General features: G+C 35.3%; 1 protein-coding gene across 1 annotated transcript in view; it reads left to right on the forward strand.

Moving 5' to 3' along the window:
• AGL (amylo-alpha-1,6-glucosidase and 4-alpha-glucanotransferase) overlaps positions 1-24,106 on the forward strand; it is an 80,755-nt gene that overhangs the window by 46,081 nt on the left and 10,568 nt on the right. Inside the window, exons 25-33 of the mRNA XM_082614084.1 lie at positions 659-761; positions 4,175-4,400; positions 5,601-5,712; positions 17,578-17,713; positions 19,286-19,398; positions 20,222-20,433; positions 21,626-21,723; positions 23,267-23,354; positions 23,465-23,598. Of these exons, the coding sequence (XP_082470210.1) occupies positions 659-761; positions 4,175-4,400; positions 5,601-5,712; positions 17,578-17,713; positions 19,286-19,398; positions 20,222-20,433; positions 21,626-21,723; positions 23,267-23,354; positions 23,465-23,598 (1,222 nt within the window). The remainder of the gene's footprint in view (positions 1-658; positions 762-4,174; positions 4,401-5,600; positions 5,713-17,577; positions 17,714-19,285; positions 19,399-20,221; positions 20,434-21,625; positions 21,724-23,266; positions 23,355-23,464; positions 23,599-24,106) is intronic.

The raw sequence follows: 24,106 nt of genomic DNA on the forward strand, positions 1-24,106 counted from the left end.
ATCAGTCACTCTGTTTTACTTCATGCATAAAAGCTGCAGTTACCTAGAATGTTCAAGTTATTTGGCGTCTGAAATCCTTGTTTTAATCTGTAAAAACTGTCTCTGACTAACAAACTATAACACTTCTAAGTCATTTTAAGTAAATGGGAAATTTGGTAATAAAGTAACTCTATAGTGATAGATTAATAAACATTTACTTATGTATCATTAAGGTAATCATCTCATATTTAGATTAATTTGTTGCCTTCGAATTGCACATAGAACCTTTAAAAATATATCATTACTATTAAGAGTTTCTTGATGTGTTAAATATTTGACCTCTGATTTTAATCTTTAACTTTAATTTACTAAAAAAGTTTATCTGTGTTTAAAGACTCACACATTTGAACCAATTCAGATAAGCATCGCTCTCTAGCACTGATTCTTAATCTATTTTGGGTGACAGATTCCTTTAAGAATCAGATATGATTATGGAACCTCATCACACAAAAGTTGACATAAGTATAGCCATACATTCTGCAGATACCTTAAGAGGGTTTGAAGACTCTTTTTAGCTCATCCTTGACCCCCAAGTTTAGAGCAACTCATCTATAGTAATGGTGTTCATAGGTTTGTGTACATTAAGGTTAATATATTACTTTGTTGTGTTTTCTGTTAGGCTTACCCCACTTTTCTTCTGGTATTTTCCGCTGCTGGGGAAGGGATACTTTTATTGCCCTTAGAGGTCTGCTGCTGATTACTGGACGCTACTTGGAGGCCAGGTAGGAAATCTCTAAAAAGTTGCAATGCAGGTTTATGTTTGAATGTTTTTCACATGCTCTTCAAACTTTTCTTATTCATCTATTCTCAACATATGGGAGGCATGTTTTCCTTAGGTGTGTTTTTTATTTTATTTTTATATATTCAATTAATAGGATCATAGAATTTCAAAGACGTGAAAATCTTTAAAGTTACCAAATTCTAACCCTTCATGTTACAGATCAGGTTATCTTTAGCATTTGCTACTTTATTTCAAGTAAAACTAAAAAATGTATAAACATATTACTAACATCACTCACTAAAGAGTAAAATTTCTATGCCCAAGTTAAGTGTAAGAACTCAGATGAACTTTTAGGTAAAATTGGAAAGTCTGCCATTTTTTGTTCTTCCATAATGAAGGCATTGCTGGCTTTTTGACAGAGTCTGGTAGAAAGAATTATAGTACCAGGTTTTCTTCTTTTTAATGTCAGACATTGTAACCTCCAGTTTTACGTTTTCTAGACTTAAAATGGTGTTTTCTTATGTCACAGTATTATGTATGAATTTATCAGAGGTAGAAAAGAAAGGCTCTACATCAGTACTGTATAGTGTTCCACAAATCAGCAGTGTCGCCATCTGACAGCTTGTTAGAAATGCAAATTCTTGGTCTCTATTGCTGGATCTGCTGAATCCAAACCTGGGGGTGGAAAGGGCAGAGTTGGCAGATGGCAATCTGTGTTTTCGCAGGGGCTCCAGGTGATTTTCAGCTGCCTAAGACTAAAGTTTGAAATCACTGCTCTGCAAGTTAAAACTTGTAGCAAAATAAGCATTTATATGATACCTTATTTTGATGTCACCCGAGAAATAACTGGAGGTTTGCCTCTCCAAATGACAAGTTTTATTTCTGATCCTTTTAAAATTGGAAATTTCTAAGTGAACATCTAAAATGTATTATATGCTTCCCTATACTAACCTAACATATAATAAGACCTTTTATTATGGACTTAAGATACTATTATGGGGCTATAGAAATTTGGGAGGCTGTGTGCTTCTTCCCCAAATGCCCCTAAATGACCGTGATTAAGAAGTAGGAAGTGGAACGTCAGGAACATAGTATAGTGGTTAAGAACTTGGGTTTGGGCCAGACTACCAGGTTCTAATCCTGGTTCCAAATGCCCACCTGACAAATTATTTGTTCTCTTCGTGCTCTCCGTAGAATGGTTATAGTACTTACCTTATAGGGTTTTTGTGAGGATTAAATAAGCTAATACAGTTAAAATATCTAGAGCAATGTCTGCCACATGCTAAGCACTCCATAAATGTTCATTTTTAAAATAATTATTGTTACTTTCATTGTTATCTGGGCTCCCAATGATCACTTCTATGTACTGTCAAAATTTTCTGCTACTTAGTTTTACATATGACTATCTCAATCAGGCATCAGCTAACTATGACCTGTCACCTGTTTTGTATGACCTAAGAGCTAAGAATGGTTTTTACGTTTTTAAAGCATCATTAAAAAAAAAAAAAAGAATATATGATGAGACCATATATGGCCAACAAAGCCTAAAATATTTACTGTCTGACCCTTTACAGAAAAAAAGTTTGGCTACCCCTGATCTAGATGATTTCCCAGAAGATAATGCATTTGTTACAGTAGTGCTAGCTGCTATGAATTATAAACTCTTAAATTTCAATGGCTTTTCACAAACGAAATTCATTTGCTTCTGATCCTGTATGGGTGTTGACGAGGGAACTTTCTACTTAGTGGTGAAGGGATATAGGCTTCTTTATCTTCAGGATATACCATCTTGCAGGGACTCTAGGTTCTCTCCAGTCCGCTGGCAGAAAGGGAAAGAGAGCCTGAGGAACACACACCTGTTCCATTCACTTAACAGTCTTTTGCCTTAGAATGCAGTCATCTGGCCACAGCCAAGTGTAAGGTAGGCTGGGATGTATAGGAAAGCCATTTTGGTGGACACATGGCTGTCTCTACCACAGATAGTTTTACTTTCACCCTCTGCAGAGATGTTCATGGACAGAGGACTTTTTATTGAACTTTCTCATGTATGACATGTTCTAGATAATTAAGATTGCTAATACTCTGACTTTTTATTAATTGGAAGTGTCACAGTCCATACTAACACTTTTGTACTACGAAGATAAAAAGTTCCTCTTACACTATAATTTAAGAGATGGGCATGGGACTTCCCTGGTAGCACAGTGGTTAAGAACCCGCCTGCCAATGCCGGGGACATGGGTCCGGGAAGATCTCACATGCCATGGAGCAACTAAGCCTGTGCACCACAACTACTGAGCCCACGTGCCGCAACTACTGAAGCCCGCATGCCTAGAGCCCGTGCCCTGCAACAAGAGAAGCCATGGCAATGAGAAGCCCGCACACCGCAACGACGAGTAGTCCCCACTCGCCACAACTAGAGAAAGCCCATGCACAGCAACAAAGACACAACACAGCCAAAAATTTTAAAAAAATTTTTTAAAAGAAATGGACATTGAACTGATATATAGAATTAATTAGATTTTTAAATGATTTAGCCAAAAAGCATTGAGGCCTAGAGATTTTTTTTTTTTTTTTTTTTTGCGGTACGCGGGCCTCTCACTGTTGTGGCCTCTCCCGTTGTGGAGCACGGGCTCCAGATGCGCAGGCTCAGCGGCCATGGCTCACGGGCCTAGCCGCTCCGCAGCATGTGGGATCTTCCCGGACCGGGGCACAAACCCGTGTCCCCTGCATCAGCAGGCGGACTCTCAACCACTGCGCCACCAGGGAAGCCCCGAGGCCTAGAGATTTTAAATGCCTTTTCCAAGGTCATACAGATGGCAACACTAGGATTTAAATCTCAGTCTTCTTATTTCTCAGTTTCACGCTCTTTTTAGAATGCCATGCCATCTTACAAAGTTGTCATTTGGTGTATGATAGTAGAATAACACTTTGAAAGATAAAATATTCTCTACAAGTTTTTGAAAATAAATTATGTTTTTCAAGGTCAGCTTTTACCCATTTATTTTCTTATATGATTGTTTTATTCTTGGTATCTGCTATTTAAAGCAATAAGATTCATGTTCTTAGTTACTCAGATTTTGAAATACGAGGGATTTCAAAAGTAAAACCTAGAGCTATGAGGGACCTTAAAAATCACCCAGTCCAATCCCAAACTCCACAGATGAAAAAATATTCTCCCAGAGGTGGTTAGTCACACAGATTGTTAGAGAAAAAGACAGGGCTAGGATCAAGGTTCCTGATTTTTAATTCAGTGCTTATTTTATATTATGACCTCTTTCTACATGAAAATACAAAGAAATAAGGGTAGGAGAGAAAATACATAAAAAATAACGATTACCAAGAGTGACTTTTTTGTCTTCAATTTTTTAAGTGATTTTTTCATGTCAAATGATTCACCTAATTCTGTTGTTTTAGGAATATTATTTTAGCATTTGCTGGTACCCTAAGACATGGTCTCATTCCTAATCTCCTGGGTGAAGGAACTTATGCCAGATACAACTGCCGGGATGCTGTGTGGTGGTGGCTACAGTGTATTCAGGATTATTGTAAAATGGTCCCAAATGGTCTAGACATTCTCAGGTGCCCAGTTTCCAGAATGTATCCTACAGATGATTCTGCTCCTTTGTCTGCTGGCACACTGGTAAAGATCATTTCTTAAAATAATTTTTTTCCTGAAAAATGACTTTTAGCTTCTAATATAAAATACATGTAAAATTAAGAATCTGAATCTTACAAATTCTTCAAATATTGGTATTTATTTAGCACCTGCTGCTACTATGAGAGATTGCAGAGATAAGACTTGCTCTTTGCCTAAAGAGCTTGCAACATGGTAGAAGAGGTGATGTGTAGATAATACAATTATTGCAAAAAAGAGGGAAGTGCTATGTAGTCTCATAAAGAAAGAGAGATGATCTAGTAGGTGGGTCTCAGGGAGGACTACAGAAAGCAACTAAAATTTCACCTAAACTAAACCTTGAAAGGTGAGTAGGATTTCATCAGAGATGAGGGAAGTTGTGAGAAGATATTAAAGGTGAAATAAATAATAAAGCACAGGGTAGATTGACGCACAGTTTAGGACATACTGCTCAGTCTAGTTTGGCTTTTTGTGTAGGGTACCTGCAGGGTAGTAAGGGATTGTGGAAAGGGTGGACCAGGTTGTGGAGAGCCTTGGCTACCAATCCAGGGAGTTCAGAGTTTATCTTATGAGCAGTGCAGAATGAATGAACATTTTTTGTGGGTTTTTTTCCCCCAGGAATATTGTACTTTTGCCACTTCTGATCTGCATTTATGTTATAGTTTATTTGCTATGGAGGACTTCTAAGCTACCTCGGGGCTAGCATAGATTTATGTCACTACAATGTTTCTATCATGAAGTGTTCAAAGAATATTCGTCCAAAAATTTTTTAACCTAAAGTAAATTACCATTATAGTATATAGTTTATCTCCATTGCTATGTACGTGGATGAATTAAAACAGCAATGCCAATTTAAAACTCAGATTTCTGTATAATAAGCTAGATTCATTTATTAGCTGAACCGTTCACTCTAACGCAGATTACACAAGCTCACAAGATTATTTTTCATGTATCAGCAAATTACAAATTATTTCATGTCACAGAATTTATAGTTAAAACTATAGTATGTTAAATGTTCATATGCCAAAGGTCTGAGCTATTATATGATGTATAGGAGCTGCTTCTTTCCCCAGTCCCACCCCTTATCCCCATTTCTCCTTTTAAGGGAAAAATATATGTTTCCACAAAACTTCAGTTGTGGAATTTGGGAGACGATAAGAAAAATGTGATTTCTAACAGAGGTAACATCCATTATGTCTCAAACAGGATCAACCATTGTTTGAAGTAATACAGGAAGCTATGCAAAGACACATGCAGGGCATACAGTTCCGAGAAAGGAATGCTGGTCCACAGATAGATCGCAACATGAAGGATGAAGGTACATAACTTTAGGTACATAGTAAAGATTTAGTGAGGAGATGAAATTAAACCTTGTAATTGTTCATTTATTTCACAAGTATTTTATTTGTGTATAAAACTTCAGAATATAATAATGAAAAAGATTAAGAGTTTCTGATCTCACCAGTTTAGTTTAGTTTCTAGAGGAAAGATAAAATGTTGTATCTTTTGTCAGCCAGTTTGAAAGGTAATTTTGGTGCTTGCATTTATAATCATAACAATAATTGCTAATAATTGAGTGCTTGCTATGTGCTAAGCATTGTGCTAACTACTTTACCTACATTATTACCATTTAACACTTCTGAGAACATTAGGCATGAGTTACATTGTTCCCTTTTTTATTGATAAGGTGACTGAAGCAGAGTAGTTTGCCCAGAGTCACACAGCTGCTAAGTTGCAGAGCTAGGATTTCATCCATAGTTTGTCTACCCCATAATCTAGGCTCTTATAAAATACTTTTTATAAAGAGGTTTATTTGTACTCAGAGTTAAAATATACTTTTATAACCTCTTTGAAATTCATCATATTCCTATTTTTATGGCACACTGTCATCATCATTAGCCAGTGCAAGGCTAACAATAATTTATTTCATTTTATTACTCATTCCCCTTAGAGACATTCCAATGGGTTTGTTGTATATTCATGTATTGTCTTATAAAATATATATTGCTTTAAGTGCATATAGACCTTTTTTTAACTTTTTAATTTTGAAAGAATTGGGGACTGATAGAAAGTTACAAAAATGATACATAAGCGTACCCTGAACCCTTCATCCAGCTTCCCCCAATGAGGACATCTTATATAACTTTAGTACAATATCAAGATCGGGAAATAGATATTAGTGTCATACTGTTAGCTAAGCTATAGACCATATTCCTTTTTCACCAGTTTTACGTTAACTCATCTGTGTGTGTGTATGTGTGTGTGTGTACTTCTGTGCAGTTTTACCTCATGTATAGCTTCATGTATCCACTACCACAGTCAAGATACAGAGCTGTTCCGTCACCAAAGAGGTTTTCCTTGTGCTATCCCATTATAGTCACACCAACCATCCCTGGTCTCTAGCAACTGCCAATCTGTTCTGCGTCTCTATATTTTGTCATTTTGAGAATGTAGATAAATGGAATCATACAGTATGTAACCTTTTGAGATTGGTTCTTTCACTAAACATAATTCCCCTTGAGAACTATCCAAGTTGCTGCATTTATCAATATTTTATTAGTTTTTATTGCTAAGTAGTATTCCCTTTTATGAATGCACCATTCATCTTTTGAAGGATATTTAGGTTGTTTCCAATTTTTTTGGCTAATACAAATGGAGCTGCTATAAACATTCATATACAGGTTTTTGTGTAAACATAAGTTTTCATTTCTCTGGGATAAATGCCCAATAATGTGATTGGGTGATGTGGTCAGCACATGTTTTGTTTTATAAGAAATTGCCAAACTATTTTCATTTCACATTCCCACCAGCAAGCTGGATAGATCCAGTTTCTCCATGTCCTTGCCAGAATTCATTGTTATCACCTATTTTCAGATGTTCTGATAGTTGTGTAGACCACTACACATTGTGGTTTTGATTTGCATTTCCCTATTAATGGTTTTGAACATCTGTTCATATGCTTATTTACCATCCATATCCCCTCTTGGATGAAATGTCTATTCATGTCTTTTATCCATTTTCTAATTGGATTGCTGGTTTTCTACTGTTAAGTGTGTGTGGTGAAATACACGTTTACCATTTTATCATAAAATATATCATTTTAGCCATTTTCAAGTGTACAGTGCAGTGACTTTAAGTACATTTGCACTGTTTTTCAACCATCATCACTATCCATCTCCAGAACTTTTTCATCATCCCAAACTGAAACTATACCCAGTTAGCAATAATTCCTCATTCTCTTCCTTGCTAGCCCCTAGTAGCTACTAATCTACTTTATGTCTCTATGAATTTGATTATTCTAGGTACCTCATATAAATGGAAGTATGTAATTTTGTCCTTTTATGTCTGGCTTATTTCACTTACATTGGTATATCAGAGCTACATATACTATACTCTTATGCCCTTTGTTTAAACACTACCACATTCCTTTCCAGAATTACTGCACCAGTCTCTATTCCCATTAACAATCAAAGTAGCTTCTTAAGTGTCCATATGCCTACCAACATTTGGCATTATCCTCTAATGCCAAATATGGGTGTAAAGCCATATGTAGTTGTTTTAACTTACAATTCTCCTGTTATTGAATTTGAGTATTTGCTCATATTTTTATTGGCCTCTTTGGAAAGTTTCCTTTTCTATAAATTATTTATTCATGTTCTATGCCTTTACTCATCTTTCTTTTGGCATTCCTGTATTTTTCATGTTGATTATCAGGAGTTTTTTGTTTATTCTAGATGTTTGTCCATCATTAGTTTTAGAATTGCACAAACCTTTTCCCAATTTATCTATGGTGTCCTTCACCATATTTCATTTCAGAAATCCTACCCCACCTTCATGTCTCAAAGATAATCTCTCACATTAACTTCTATTAACTATGTGAGTTTGCCTTTTACAAAATTTTTTTAAAAGAAACAATTTGTCCCACTTTAATTCATTCTATTTTTGTTCTTATGAGTCTTGTTTTCAAGACCTATATCTGTATTAATTTACCATGTCTATGTTCATTTCTTTAACTTATTAAAATCCCTATTGACCCCTAACAGAATAAGTAATTTAGTGTATGCCCCTCTCCCTGAATCCCTATTTGATATTATCTAGGTGGAATTTCAGTTTGAATTGTTATGACTGTACTTCTTTTTGTTTTCTTTGGTTATTGCTTTTTCTTAGGCAACAATAAACTTTTATGTGTAATTTGATCATCTTTTCATTCCATCTCTCTTACTAGTATCCTCTAAGATTTATTTCTTTCCTTATTTGAGTTAATCAGATGAGCTTATTTATTTATGTTAATATATGAAAACCTCTCAGAACAGTGCCTACTACTACAGTGCCTTGCTGTAGTCATTTTATTGTTGCTATATGAGTATCTTTAGTGCTGCTATATGAAAGTTTTTAAAGTTGGAACTTACATGTCAAGCTCTCTGAGGCCTTGTATGGCTGGCAGTATTTTTATTATGCTTTCATATTTAAATGACAGATTAGACATAAATGCTTTTTTTCTTCAATGCTTTAGAAAATATTATTCTGTTGACTTCTTGTTTCCAATATTGCTATTGAAAGGTATATGGACCTATACCTTGCTCCATTAGAAGTGATCTACTCTTTCTTTCTTGAAGATTTTAGAACCATCTCTTTGTCTGAATTCAGGATTTTACTCTAACTTTCCTTATCTGTTTCATTTGGTACTCTATGAGTGCTTTTAACCTGAGATCTTTCTTGATTCTAGGATAATTATCATTTTATTTCTTCAAGTATTTTCTTCCTTCTCTTTCCACTTTCTGGGGATACTTTTGTCAGGACATCTTTTGATTTAATTCTATCCCCATAACTTTTAGCTCTTTTTTTCTATTTTCTCCCTTTAACCATTCCTGCTACCTCTGGAGAATTTTTCAATCTTGTCTTCCATCTCACTAATTCATTCTTAGCTGTGTCTATCTACTATTTAGTCCCTTATTATCACTTTATTGTTTTCTTTATTTCAACTATTAAAAATTTCAGACCTAACATCTCCACTTAGTCTTTTTAATGTCTTTTTTTCCTGCTTCATGTTAATAATATCTTACCTATGTCTTTGAGGTTATTTATTTTGCTTATTGTATATTATTGGTCCATCTGTTCCAGTAATTCTGCTTCATGTGAAATATGTTACTCAACTTCTCTCTTTTATATAGTCGTTAGACTCCTCTGGTATCTAATGTTTATCTTTTCCCAATAAGCTCATATTCCCTTAATTATTAGCTACTCTGTAAGCACTGAAAAGAAGCAATCTCCTTAAGTTGTAACACAGCAGCCTTACGAGCCGAGGTGGAATAAAAGTCCAAAGTGGCTGGTCAGGTCTCACGTGTTTTTTGTTTGTTTTGGTTCTTTTGTTTGTTTTTCGGGGGGGTTGGTTTTTAAAATAAATTTATTTATTTTATTTATTTATTTTTGGCTGTGTTGGGTCTTTGTTGCTGCACACGGGCTTTCTCTAGTTGCAGTGAGTGGGAGCTACTCTTCTTTGTGGTGCACGGGCTTCTCATTGCAGTGGCTTCTCTTGTTGCGGAGCACAGGCTCTAGGCACGTGGGCTTCAGTAGTTGTGGCATGCAGGCTCAGTAGGTTGTGTCTCGCGGGCTCTAGAGCACAGGCTCAGTAGTTGTGGTGCACAGGCTTCATTGCCCCGCGGTATGTGGGATCTTCCTGGAGCAGGGCTCAAACCCGTGTCCCCTGCACTAGCACACGGATTCTTAACCACTGCACCACCAGGGAAATCCTCACATGTTTTTATTAGTTTCTCCCAAACATTATGTGACTTCTTCACATCAATACCTCACATATACTTCTGTAGTTTCTCCAGGGTTGATTGTGGGGAGGGAGCCAATAGCCTGGAATACTTTGCCAACTCATCAGAAAGTGCAAAAGTAAATCTTCTACCCACTTTATGCATTTGAAACAACCTATTCATTCATAGTCATTTTGACTTGTGTACCTTTTTGTGTGTGTTCTTATGACTTTGTAGCTGAATCTCTGAGATTTACTCACTAAACATTGACTATCCAATTATTTAATATCAAATAAATTAAAAAGCTCTTTGCCTTTGTGTATCACTTGACAAACATTTTCCAGAAGCTAGTACCTCTATTCCTAGCTCATAATAGAGGAAATAGGAGGAGGTAAAAGTAGCTTGCCCAAGGACATACATCAACCATCCATTAATAGACATAGGGGGAAGCATTCAATCTCACCAGTACTCAAACAAATTCATGTTAAAGTAAATCACTGTATGTATGTATGTATGTATGTATGTATGTATGTATGTATATATATATATATATATATATATATATACCACATCTTCTTTATTCATTCATCTGTTGATGGACATTTAGGTTGTTTCCATGTCTTGGCTATTGTGAATAGTGCTGCTGTGAGCACTGAGGTGCATGTATCTTTTTGAATTAGAGTTTTCATCTTTTCTGGATATATGTCCAAGAGTGGGGTTACTGGATCATATGGTAGTTCTATTCTTAGTTTTTTAAGGAACCTCCATACTGAAGTGAGCCAGTGAACAGTTTTGAGCAGGAGTGATATGACCTAACTTAGATATTAAAAATATCACAGTGACTGCACCAACTTACATTCCCACCAACATTGTACAAGGGTACCCTTTTATCCACATCCTCTCCAACATTTGTTATTTGTAGCCTTTTTGATGATAGCCATTCTGACAGATATAAGGAGATACCTCATTGTGGTTTTATTTTCATTTCTCTAATAATAGCAGTGTTGAGCATCTTTTCATATGCCTATTAGCCATCTTTGGAAAAATGTCTATTCAGTTCTTCTGCCTATTTTTTATTCTATTATTGGGGTTTTTTTTAATATACTGAGTTATATGAGCTGTTCAAATATTTTGGATATTAACCGCTTATTGCTTGCATCATTTGCAAGTATTTTCTCCCATTCTGTAAGTTGTCTTTTTGTTTTGTTGATGATTTCCTTCGATGTGAAAAAGCTTTTAAGTTTAATTAGGTCCCATTTGTTTATTTTTGCATTTATTTCTTTTGCCTTAGGAAACAGATCCAAGAAAATATTGCTGTGATTTATGTTAAAGAGTGTTCTGCCTATGTTCTTTTTTAGTTTTATGGCTTCAGGTCTTACATTTAGGTCTTTAAATCATTTTGAGTCCATTTTTGTACATGGTATGAAGGAATGTTCTTATCTCATTGTTTTACATGTGTCTGTCCAGTTTTCCCAGCACGACTTATTTGAAGAGGCTGTCTGTTCTCCTTTGTGTATTCTTGCCTCCTTTGTCATAGATTAATTGACCATAGCTGCATAGGTTTACTTCTGGGCTCTCTATTCTGTTCCATTGATCTATGTGTCTGTTTTTATGCCAATACTATGCTGTTATGATTACTGTAGCTTTGTAGTATAGTCTGAGGTCTGGGAGGGTTATACCTCCAGCTTTGTTCTTTTTCCTCAGGATTATTTTGGCAAGTCAGGGTTTTTTGTGGTTCCGTATAAATTTTAGGATTATTTGTTCTAGTTCTGTGAAAAAAATGTCATAGGTATTTTGATAGGGATTTAAATCCGTAGATTGCTTTGGGTGGTATGGCCATTTTAATAATATTAATTCTTGTATTCTAATAGCACAGGATATCTTTCCATTTCTTGGAATCATCCTCAGTTTCCATCACCAATGTTTTATAGGTTTCAGAGTATAGGTCTTTAACCTCCTTGGTTTAGTTTATCCGTAGGTTTTTGTTTTGTTTGTTTTGTTTTGTTTTTTTACTTTCTCTTTCTGATATTTCATTATTAGTGTATAGAAGTGCAACAGATTTCTATTTATTGATCTTGTATCTTACAACCTTGCTGAATTCATTTATTAGTTCTAATAGTTTTGGGATGGAGACTTTAGGGTTCTCTATATAGAATATCATGTCATCTGCAAATAGAGACAATTTTACCTCTTCCCTCCCAATCTGGATACCTTTTATTTCTTTTTCTTGTCTGATTGCTGTGGCTAGGACTTCCAATACAGTGTTAAATAGAAGTGGCAAGAGTGAGCATCCTTGTCTTATTCCTGAATTTAGCGGGAAAGCTTTCAGCTTTTCACCATTGAGTATTTTGTTGGCTGTGGGTTTGTAGTAAGTGGCCTTTATTATGTTGAGATATGTTCCCTCTGTACCTATTTTTATGAGAGTTTTTATCATGAATGAATGTTGAATTTGGTCAAATGCTTTTTCTGCACCTATTTATTTCTTTTTATTTATTTATTTTTGGCTGCATTTGGGTCTTTGTGGCTGTGCAAGGGCTTTCTCTAGTTGCGGTGAGCCAGGGCTACTCTTTGTTGCAGTGCGCGGGCTTCTCATTATAGTGGCTTCTCTTGTTGCGGAGCACGGGCTCTAGGCACGAGGCTTCAGTAGTTGTGGCATGCAGGCTGAGTAGTTGTGGCTTGCGGGCTCTAGAGCACAGGCTCAGTAGTTGTGGCGCACAGGCTTAGTTGCTCCACGGCATGTGGCATCTTCCTGGATCAGGGCTCGAACCCGTGTTCCCTGCATTGGCAGGTGGATTCCTAACCACTGCTCCACCGGGGAAGCCCTCTGCAACTATTTAGATGATCATGTGATTTTTTTCTTTCCTTTTGTTAACGTGGTGTAACACATTGATTGATTTGCCTATGTTGAACTGTCCTTGTGACCCTGGAATGAATCCAGCTTGATCATGGTATATGATCCTTTTTATGTATTATTGGATTCAGTTGGCTAATATTTTGTTGAGAATTTTTGCATCTATATTCATCAGAGATAGTGGCCTGTAATTTTCTTTTTTGTAGTGTTTTTGTCTGGTTTTGGTATCAGGGTGACAGTGGTCTAGGAGAATGAATTTGGGATTGTTCCCTCCTTTCAATTTTTTGGAATAGATTCAGAAGGATAGGTATAAGGTCTTATTTATATGTTTGGTAGGATTCCCCTGTGAAGCTTTCCACTCCTGGAATTTTGTTGGCTGGGGGTTTTTAAATTACAGATTCAATCTCACTTCTAGCAATCAGCCTGTTCAAATTGTCTGTTTCTTCTTGTCTCAGTCTTGGCAGGCTGTATATTTCTAGAAATTTGTCCATTTCCTCTAGGCTATCCAGTTTGTTGGCATATAACTATTCATAGTATTCTCTTATGAATTTTTGTATCTCTGTGATATCATTTATTATTTCTCCTCTTTCATTTCTTATTTTGTTTGTTTGGACCCTCTCTATTTTTTCTTGATGAGCCTGACTAAAGTTTTATTAATTTTCGACAAAGTAACCTAGGTTGTAGGTTTTTCCCTTTCAGGACTGTAAATATATCATGCCACTCCCTTCTGGCCTGCAAAGTTTCTGCAGAGAAATCAGCTGATAATCTTATAGGAGTTCCCTTGTATATGACTCTCTGTTTTTCTCTTGCTGCCTTAGAATTCTCTTTATCTCTAACTTTTGCCATTTTAATTATGATATGTCTTAGTGTGAGCCTGTTTGGGTTCCTCTTGTTTGGGACCCTCTGTGTTCCTGTACCTGAATATCTGTTTCCTTCTTTGGGTTTGGGAAGTTTTCAGCCATAATTTCTTCAAATACATTTTTGATCCCCTTCTCTCTTCTCCTTCTGGAACCCCTATATTGACACATTTTATATTAGCCCATAGATCTCATATGTTGCTTTTTTTTTCCATTTGTCTTTTTGTCTGCTGTTCTAATTGGATGATTTCCATTATTCTATCTTCCAGATCATGTATGCATTCTTCTGTGTCATTTAGTCTGTTATTCATTGCTTCTTAAGTGTTTTCTATCTCAGAAATTGAATTATCTCTTCTTTATTGGGTCTTCCTTATAGTTCCTTGTTAAAATGATCCCATGCTTAGATCAATTCTCTTTCTTAATTCAGTTAGCATTTCCATTACTAACTCTTTGAACTCACTGGTAGGCTGATTATCTCTGTTTCATTATTTATTTTTTCAGGGGCTTTCTCTTGCCCTTTCAGTTGGGAGTTTTTTACCATTTCATTTTGCTTAATTTTCTCTGTCTCTATGAATTTAGGTGAAACAGTTATTAACATGGTCTTGAAAGTGTGTTTTTATGTGAGGGCATCCCTTTGTGGACTACATGTGCCAAATATCTTTAGTGTGAGGGCTGGATTTGATGTGGACACAAGCCATGCCTTTCCTCAGGGTGTACTGGCCACTATCACCTTGATATGGGGTGTGACTGGTCTTGTAGGCGCTAGAGCCTACACAGGGTGTGAGGTGGGATTTGTTCTCTGCTCAGTGGCAGTCACTGCCCTTTCAGGGTCAGGGTCTGCTCCCAGGTTTCTGGAGCAGGTGTCCTGAAGGTCAGACTTCAGTTGGCTCTGTTCCCCTTAAGTGTGTATTTTTCCTTCTCCCCACACTGGGGCCTTTGCCCCAGAGGTGGGGGGATGCTATAATAAGTGGGGCTCATACACTTACAGAGGTCCAGTGTGCTGCCTGTGTAGGCATCCACCCAGACACAGTCCAAGGTCACATTTTTTCCCCTGTTGTAGTCGTCCCAGATCTAGTGCAAGGTTATGGCATGGAGTAGGCAGGGCTGAAGGAGTCACTCAGCTGGCACTGGGATTCATGGCATTGTGGTTGTGGGAATTGAGGCAGCTTCACTCCTGTCAGAAATCCAGGCTGCTTCTCTGGCACTGTTTGAGTAAGTGCCAACAATGGCCACTGCCACCCTACCTGGACCACAATCCAGGGCCCCAGACTGCCTTCTATGTCCCTGCATGGAGTCTTTTCCCAGGACCTGGCTGCCATAAATCCAGTGCCAAGCTGTGGCATGGAGTGAGTGGGGCCATGGTGTTTACTCAGCTCAGATTGGGGAGCACAAGGAGGCAATAGCCACTAGGATAGACCTCTCTCTTCACCCTGTCTTATGGAAAGCCAGCACCCACATACTCCTCACAAGTGGAATCTGGGCTTCTCAAGCCTTTCTGTCTGTCCCAGGAGTTCTCCAAACAGCCAAGGGAGCTTGTCTTCTCCATATAGGACCCTAGAACTTGGACACCCAGTCTGTGGCTCTACCCACTCACTTCCCAGGGTGAGTGTCTGCCCATGTGATCTCCCTTTTCCCTTATTCCCCTCCCAGGGGCACAGGTTCCAACCCAATGCCTTTCTTTTCATCCTACCTGATTACATGGGAATCATTTTTGTAGCCTTGGTTGTGAAGGAGTTCTTCTGCCAGGTTCCAGTTAGTTTTCCATGAGAATTTTTCCAAATGTATATATATTTTTGATGTGTTTTGGGAAGAGGGGTGATTTCTACATCCTCTTACTCTGCCATCTTGACCCCCCATTGAAGGGAATCTTTTTCTTCTTTCTTAAAGTTGTTTTGGCTCTTTGGGGTCTTTTATGTTTCCATGCAAATTTTAGAACTAGTTCTGTGAAAAATGTCATTGGTATTTTGATAGGGATTGCATTGAATCTGTAATTTGCCTTGATAGTATGGTCATTTTAACAATTTATTTCTTCCAGTCCATGAGCACTGTATATTTTCCATTAGTTTGTATCATCTTAGATTCCTTTTATCAATGTCTTATAGTTTTCCAAGTACAGGTCTTTTACCTCCTTGGTTAGATGTATTCCTAGGTGTTTTAGTCTTTTTGATGCAATTGTAAATGAGATTGTTTTCTTAATTTCTGTTTCGGATAGTTCATTATTAGTATACAGAAACACAACAGATTTCTGTATGTGAATTTTGTATCCTGCAACTTTACCAAATTCATTGATGAAGTCTAGTCATCTTTTGGTGGTGTCTAGGATTTTCTGTATATAGTATTATGTCATCTGCAAACAGTGACAGTTTTACTTATTCCCTTCCAATTTGGATTCCTTTTATTTCTTTTTCTTGTCTGATTGCTGTGGCTTCCAATACTTCCAGTACTATGCTGAATAAAAGCAGTGAGAGTGGGCATCCTTGTCTTGTTCCTCAATTTAGCAGGAAAGCTTTTAACTTTTCACTATTGAGTATGATGTTAGCTGTGGACTTTTCATATATGGCCTTTATCATGTTGAGGTACATTCCCTCTATACCCACTTTGCTGAGAGTTTTTAATCATAAATGGATGTTGAATTCTGTCAAAAGCTTTTTCTGCATCTGTGGAGATGATCATATGATTTTTATTCTTTAATTTGTTAATGCGATGTATAGATACCACATTGATTAATCTATGAATATTGAACCATCCTTGCATCCCTGGGATGAATCCCACTTGATCGTGGTATATGCTTTTTCAAGTTGAATTTGGTTTGTTAATAATTTGTTGAGGATTTTTGCATCTGTGTTCATCATCTCTGAGTTATTTACATTTTTAATTTTAATTATGAAATATCTCAACATACAGATAACGATGTAAATTATGCTTTGAACCTAGAACTGAAATTAGACAGACATTAACAATTGGCCAGATTTTCTTCAGATCATACTCTTTTGTTTTGAAAAGAAATAAAACACCACAGATACAGCTAAAGTTTCATCTCTATCACTTTCTCTTCCCTCACTCTCTAGAATTAACAACCATCCTATAATCAGGATTTACTTTTTCCATGTATGTTTTTGTATTTTGTGTGTTTATGTGTGTTTGAGTATGTGTAAATTATGTATGATATATATTATGTAGCATATATTCAGTATATCATAGTATATACTGTCTAATATATATATTATGTATTTTATGTTTTCTAATTTTATACAAATATTATCATATTAGACATAGCCATATAGACATACATGGTTATATGTGTTAGTATTATCTATATTTTAAACTTTTACAGAAAAGGCATCTTATTATGCATATCTTTTGCAACTTATTTACTCAGTCATTCTGGTTTATCCATTTTGCTTTATGTAAATCCTAGTTCATTAATCTTAAATGGTATAGAGTTTTCCATTATATGACTAGACTAGGGTTTTTCTGTTCCTCTTCTCAGCAGTTATTTATTTTCTTGCTAATACAAGCAGTGTTGCAATGTATATTCTTGTATGTGTCTCCATGTTCACATAGGTAAGCATTTCTCTAGAGTGTATGTCTAGAAACGAAATTATTATGTGGTAGAATATGCACATCTTCAACTTTTAAGTTATTACCAGATTGCTCTCTAGAGTAGTTATCCTAATTTATTATATTTTTATAAATGTTTTATTTTTCTTTTTTAGGTTTTAATATAACTGCAGGGGTTGATGAAGAAACAGGATTTGTTTATGGAGGAAATCGCTTAAATTGCGGTACATGGATGGATAAAATGGGAGAAAGTGACAGAGCTAGAAACAAAGGAATCCCAGCCACTCCAAGGTAGTGTTTATTTTTAGTGCTTATATAGTTATATCATTTGTAAAACCACATACTTGTGGAATCTTTTATTCTATTAACCATGAAATCTTCATGTTAAATCAGTCAAAATCTTCCTGCCTTCCCCCTACTTCCCCTTCCACGCACTCCTTTCTCTCCCCTAATATACACATACACAATCCTCTTGATATAAATTATCAAGTAAAGCTATCTGTTCTCTTCTGGATGTTCTCATGGGTTGATTACTTGCAGGCACCTCAAAGGAAAGTTTTATGACTTATTTTCCTCATGGTTAAGACATTTCTTTATAACATGAAGTGTTTTCTTTGTAAGTATTTCATTATTATTATATTTTGTAAATATAGAAAGCAACCAGTTGTCCTGTCTTTTATGAAATCCTTTCACTTTCTGAACATTTTCCCCTTAATTTTTTTTTTTTTTTTCTTTTTGCGGTATGCGGGCCTCTCACTGTTGTGGCCTCTCCCGTTGCGGAGCACAGGCTCCGGATGCGCAGGCCCAGCGGCCATGGCTCACGGGCCCAGCCGCTCCGCGGCATATGGGATCCTCCCAGACCGGGGCACGAACCCGTATCCCCTGCATCGGCAGGCGGACTCTCAACCACTGCGCCACCAGGGAGGCCCTCCCCTTAATTTTTAAACCTTTTATTCCATCATTTCTTTTTATGATTTCAAGTTCTTACTACAATATCAAGTCTGAGAAACTATTTCCTTATTCCAAATTTTATCTTCAATCAGAATTGTCAAAAAAAATTCTTGAATAGTAGTTGTCATTACATGTTTTACAAAGTCTTTTAAAAACCTGTTTATTTTGGTGAATTATTAGATCTTATACTTCCCTTTCATTTTCCTTAAAAATGAGCTTTCAAATTATGATGTTCACCTTCCCTGGCTTTCTTCAATCCAATATCCCATATTTTCTGTCTTTTTCACTGGAACTCTATCTCAGTATCCTCTAACTCCTACTTCTGCCTTTTTCCAGCAGCTATCTCCTTTTACTCCATAATCTCCATTCTACTTCATAGAATTTTTAAAAAATACATTAAGATGGTAAGCAATGGCAAAGTAATAAGAGGAATGATTTCTTTTTTTTTATTGGAGTATAGTTGCTTTATACTGCTGTGTCAGTTTCTGCTATATAGCAAAGTGAATCAGTTTCTTATATATGCAGTGCACATTCCTATAAAGTGAGGATTTTTTTATAGACTGTCATTTTTATAATGGGTTAGTTATATAATTCTTCAAAGCTGTTTTTTGAATGCCCTTTCTTAAAAAAATATTTATTTATTTATTTATTTATTTATTTGGTTGCACCAGATCTTAGTTGCAGCTCGCCAGCTCCTTAGTTGCGGAACACGGGCTCCTTAGCTGTGGTATGCGAACTCTGATTCATTGCAGCATGCATGTGGGATCTAGTTCCCTGACCAGGGATTGAACCCGGGCCCTTTGCATTGGGCATGGAGTCTTTGCACCGCACCACCAGAGAAGTCCCTGAATGCCCTTTAGATAGTGCTTAATTTACTCATTGTCACAGAGTAAAATTTATTTTTAATTTTAGAGATGGGTCTGCTGTGGAAATTGTGGGCCTGAGTAAATCTGCTGTTCGTTGGTTGCTGGAATTATCCCAAAAAAATATTTTTCCTTATCATGAAGTTACAGTAAAAAGACATGGTAAGCTGTTTGTTTTGTTTACAAAGAAACTCCAAATGTACTGTCTATATTCTTAACCTACATAATCATCATGTGACTCAATGAACTAGTATTAGAAAACCCTTAAGATTAAGGGGAAAGACAAACCATTAATTTACTAGTATGAAAACTGTAACAAACCTGATTACTAACCATATTTTTATAGCAACTTTGAGGTGAGATATGAAGAGCATCATACTTATTTTTTTCCTCAGTATGACTGTGAGCAAGTCAAGCTTTGGTGAACAGTTATGAAATCTTTACATCTCTTTTTCTAGAGCAGTGCTGTCCAATAGAAATATAATTTAAGTCACATACATATTTAAAATTTTCTAGTACCTACATTTTAAAAAAGTTAAAAGAGACAGGTGAAATTAATTATGATTATATTTTTTATTAACTCAATATATACCAAATATTATTTCAACATGTAATCAATATGAAATTATTCATGAACTATTTTACTTTCTTTTGGGGGGTACTATATCTTTGAAATGCAGTATATATATAAATACAGTATATACTTCTGGCACCTCTCAATTCAGACTAGCCTCCTTTCAAGTGCTCAATAAAGATAATTTTATCAAATGTAAGAGTGATCCAAACAAAGACAAATGATCTGGGATCATTTGTTAGAGTCTAATTCTTTTTTGGTAATACAGTGAAAGATAATTTTTAATTTCTGGGTAGTGTTCTTCAAAAAGCCCTGACAGTTTTCAAAAGTGGATAATTTATTGACTAAATATTACTATTTATTGGGTTTCTTTGAGTGCCTAAAACTACCAAGTCTTTTGTAATGTTTCAGGAAAAGTTGTGAAAGTCTCATATGATGAGTGGAACAGAAAAATACAAGATAACTTTGAAAAGTTATTTTATGTGTCAGAAGACCCTTCCGATGTCAATGAAAAGCATTCTAATCTGGTGCATAAACGTGGCATATACAAAGATAGTTATGGAGCTTCAAGCCCTTGGTGTGACTACCAGCTCAGGCCTAATTTTACCATAGCAATGGTTGTGGTAAGTGATTTGTTCTGTTCTTTTCAAATTTCAAAAATGTTATGATAGGGTTTATTTAGTTCTTTATCCCCATTTGTTTTCAAATTCATTGAATTGCTAAAAAGTGCACTGTTTACCAGCTAGTTTTATATGGTCTTTTCTAATGAATAAAGCATTATGCATATCACCCTTAACCTATAACATTTGGTGTCAAAAAATAGAAAATAATGGATGATGACTAATGAAGTTCTTCTCAATAACACACATAGAAAATGATGATATTTGTACAGCACGCTGGCCCAAATGGATTAGGTTGCTGCCAGATCCAGCTGCTTCAGTTAGCCCCAGGCCCTACCCAGCTGTCTTGAAAGCAGAGGGCATCTGTATTTCAGCACACCTGTGCCATGACCAGTGCCTCAGCACACTACTTGGAAACATCTGGACTAATGAACTAATATGGGTAGCTTCAATTCACATTCCGTTTTCTTTGTTGTATTGCACTAATTAGTTCTGTCTAGCCAAGAATTCTAGACTCTCCTTATTTTCTCTATACCTAGTCTAAAAATACAGTAAAATAGAGAAGGTATGTGTTCTTCTGTGTCCGCCTAGATGTTGCCACTTTGTCAAAAAGGGTATTAAATGTAGTATTATTAATTATAGTAGAATAAAAAATACTAAGGTACATAATGGTAGCTTTGATTCAGTGTGCATTTGATTTCATTTAACATTTAAAATTAATGCAGATTCTTAGTCACCAATGCTTTCTCGCCTTCTCTACATCACAAGTAAATTTACTCATGCTATTGGAGTGCAAATCCTCTGTATTATATTATGACCCTAAAAGCAAAAAATGAGTTCCAGATGAACTTAAAGGAAGCTATTGTAAATCTTCTAAAGAATGAATTATATGGGTTGTGTTCTGCCTTCACTGTAGCTGTGACAGCTTCATTCTGGAGCTAGTATACCTTCTTAAGTGACACAAGGAAACAATCACCTCAAACAGCTTTCCTAACCTCTAAGGCCAAGATCATCGCTTCCAAGTCGGCCTGATAGGATTAGGTCTGATTAGGCATCTGCACTTGATTTCTGACTGGCACTGTATTTTTAAAGTTTTCGTTATTTTCCAAGTTTATAGTCTATTTTCCAAAGTGGGTGGACACTAATTCTTCTGTGATCTTAAAAAGTTTGTATATTTGTTTTTAACACTCATTAGGCCCCTGAGCTCTTTACTACAGAAAAAGCATGGAAAGCTTTGGAGATTGCAGGAAAAAAATTGCTTGGTCCTCTTGGCATGAAAACTTTGGATCCAGAGTAAGTTACAAGTATTAAGAATGTTGTTCATATTATATTTAATGTATAATTATGTTCATATTGGCATGAAAACTTTGGATCCAGAGTAAGTTAGAGTATAAGTATTAAGAATGTTGTGAATATTTTATTGCATCAAGCCATAATTTTTTTGCTTATCAATAAGATCTCTAAAATTGCATTCAAACTGAATTTTTAAAAATACGGTTTGTATCTTCATTAAACATCAGTGTTCAAAATGCCTTTGGCTTATCCTATATTCAATAATCAGTAAAAGAATTTTAATTTTATAAACTAATATGTCATGAATATTTTCTAATGCCTATTTTTTCTGACTGTAAAAGTCATGCATGATTATCATGAACATTGGAAATATAGATGTATTGTCTCCTCAGAGACAACCATGATTTTCTAAATTGTTACTCGTAGTAGTTCCTTCCATATTTCTAAATGGTATGTGTTTGCAGCTGTTTCTTGATTCTTTTAAATATTAGACATTATTTGCTTACTGCTTGCAATGACAGATGAGGATTTAACTCTGTCCTTACCTTGCCACAAACCCTTTCCATCCTCTCTAAGTAATTACACCACTATTTTTATTGAAACCAATAACTAATTTTGTTTTTATGATTATGTGTTTATCTCATTTTGTATTTCTTCTCTTTTTCAATTTTTTTTGAGTTTCTAATGACCTTTCTGTTTTTCTTCTACTTTTTTGCTTTAAAGCTTGATACCCATCATCAATTTGCTTTCTCTTTCATGTATGAGAGATCCTCATTTTTGTAGTACCCTTACCTTTGTAGATTTTTCCTGACTTATTGTGTACTCATTTGTCTTGAAATGCAAAATTTTATGTGTGTACTTATCTGCATTCTAAAGTATTCTCAATATTTTCAGAGGTGTTAAGAACCACTGGTCAAAACTAAAACCCACAGTAAAAGCTTACTCGTTGCAAGTTCTATCTATCTCACTAAAAGAAAAGAAAAGTAATAATTTAATTGAACAGAGTGTAGATAACTGTCTTCTATTAAATGTTGCAGTGTTTGTAACTTTAATTTGTAAGTATGTATAAATTGTGTGCATTTAGTTGCTATTTATAGTCTAATAATGTACCAAGTTTACTTAATTTTAAAATAACTTCATGGAGAAGTTTAAAAAACAACCTTTCCAATATATAATAATTAATAAAACCTTATCTTTAATGTTTACTAATTCACATTATTCTGTGTATATTTTAATTGTTACAAGTATATTAGAGGCCTAGTGAAATAATTAAATTCAACCAATATTTAGTGCCTCCTTGAAGGCAAGATATCTGAATATTTTATATTTTTTGTATTAGGCAGTAAGTGTTTCTTAATCATTCCCTAACACATTCTGAACTCAGTATATACTAATTTAAGGTTAAATGGATGATGAGCTTTAGTCTAGAGATTGGAAAACAAAATAATTTGATTAGTTCTTACCTTTGCTATTAGGAAATTTTTCTAATGCTTTTTGTGTAATGCCTGATCTTTTTTTAACCTAAATTTCAATTATTTTGCAGTGATATGGTTTACTGTGGAACTTATGACAATGCCTTAGACAATGACAACTACAGTCTTGCTAAAGGTTTCAATTATCACCAAGGACCTGTAAGAATTTAATTTTTCTTCTTTGAGTTTTCAATTAAAGTTATTTTTCAAAGAATTTTTTGATATCCACAGCTCTTTTTTTTCCTTCACTTTTAAATTATCTTTTTCAGGAGTGGCTGTGGCCTGTTGGGTATTTTCTTCGTGCAAAATTATATTTTTCCAAACTGATGGGTCCCGAGGTTACTTCAAAGACTATATTTTTGGTTAAAAATGTTCTTTCTCGACATTATGTTCATCTTGAGAGGTAAGTAGTCAGGGCATGTAATTTTCAAAATTAATGTTTAGTCAATTTATTAGCTAGTAAATGGCATTTCCTTAGAATTCATTTCAGTATATACTATGTGAAATTTGAAAGCATTACTCTTTAACACAAGTTCTATGTAATTTTCACCTTCTTTTAATTATTTTAGGTTGTTATTTAATTTAAAGACTTGATACTGCATGATTTATACATGTGGTGGAATAGTCTTTGGTTTTTAAATTTAGCTGATATTTTTGGATATGGTTAGCACAGGATAAATACAAAAACTAAAAGTCTCAGGCTGGGCCTTTTGAGTTAACTGATTTAAAGATATATCAATAAATAATCTTCAGAAATGATTTCATTATAATTAAAATATCAGTGTTGGTGTTTTGTCTATTTCAAACTCATTTGTCACCTCCTTTGTCCTAATTATTAACAGATAAATAGTATCAGAGTTATGTGTCTTTATAAGATGATATAACTCAGTCAAAAGGTATCTTAATTTCAC

The sequence above is a fragment of the Mesoplodon mirus genome (genome assembly GCF_964341445.2).
Source record: "Mesoplodon mirus genome assembly, chromosome: 3".
NCBI classification, from domain to species: domain Eukaryota; kingdom Metazoa; phylum Chordata; class Mammalia; order Artiodactyla; family Ziphiidae; genus Mesoplodon; species Mesoplodon mirus.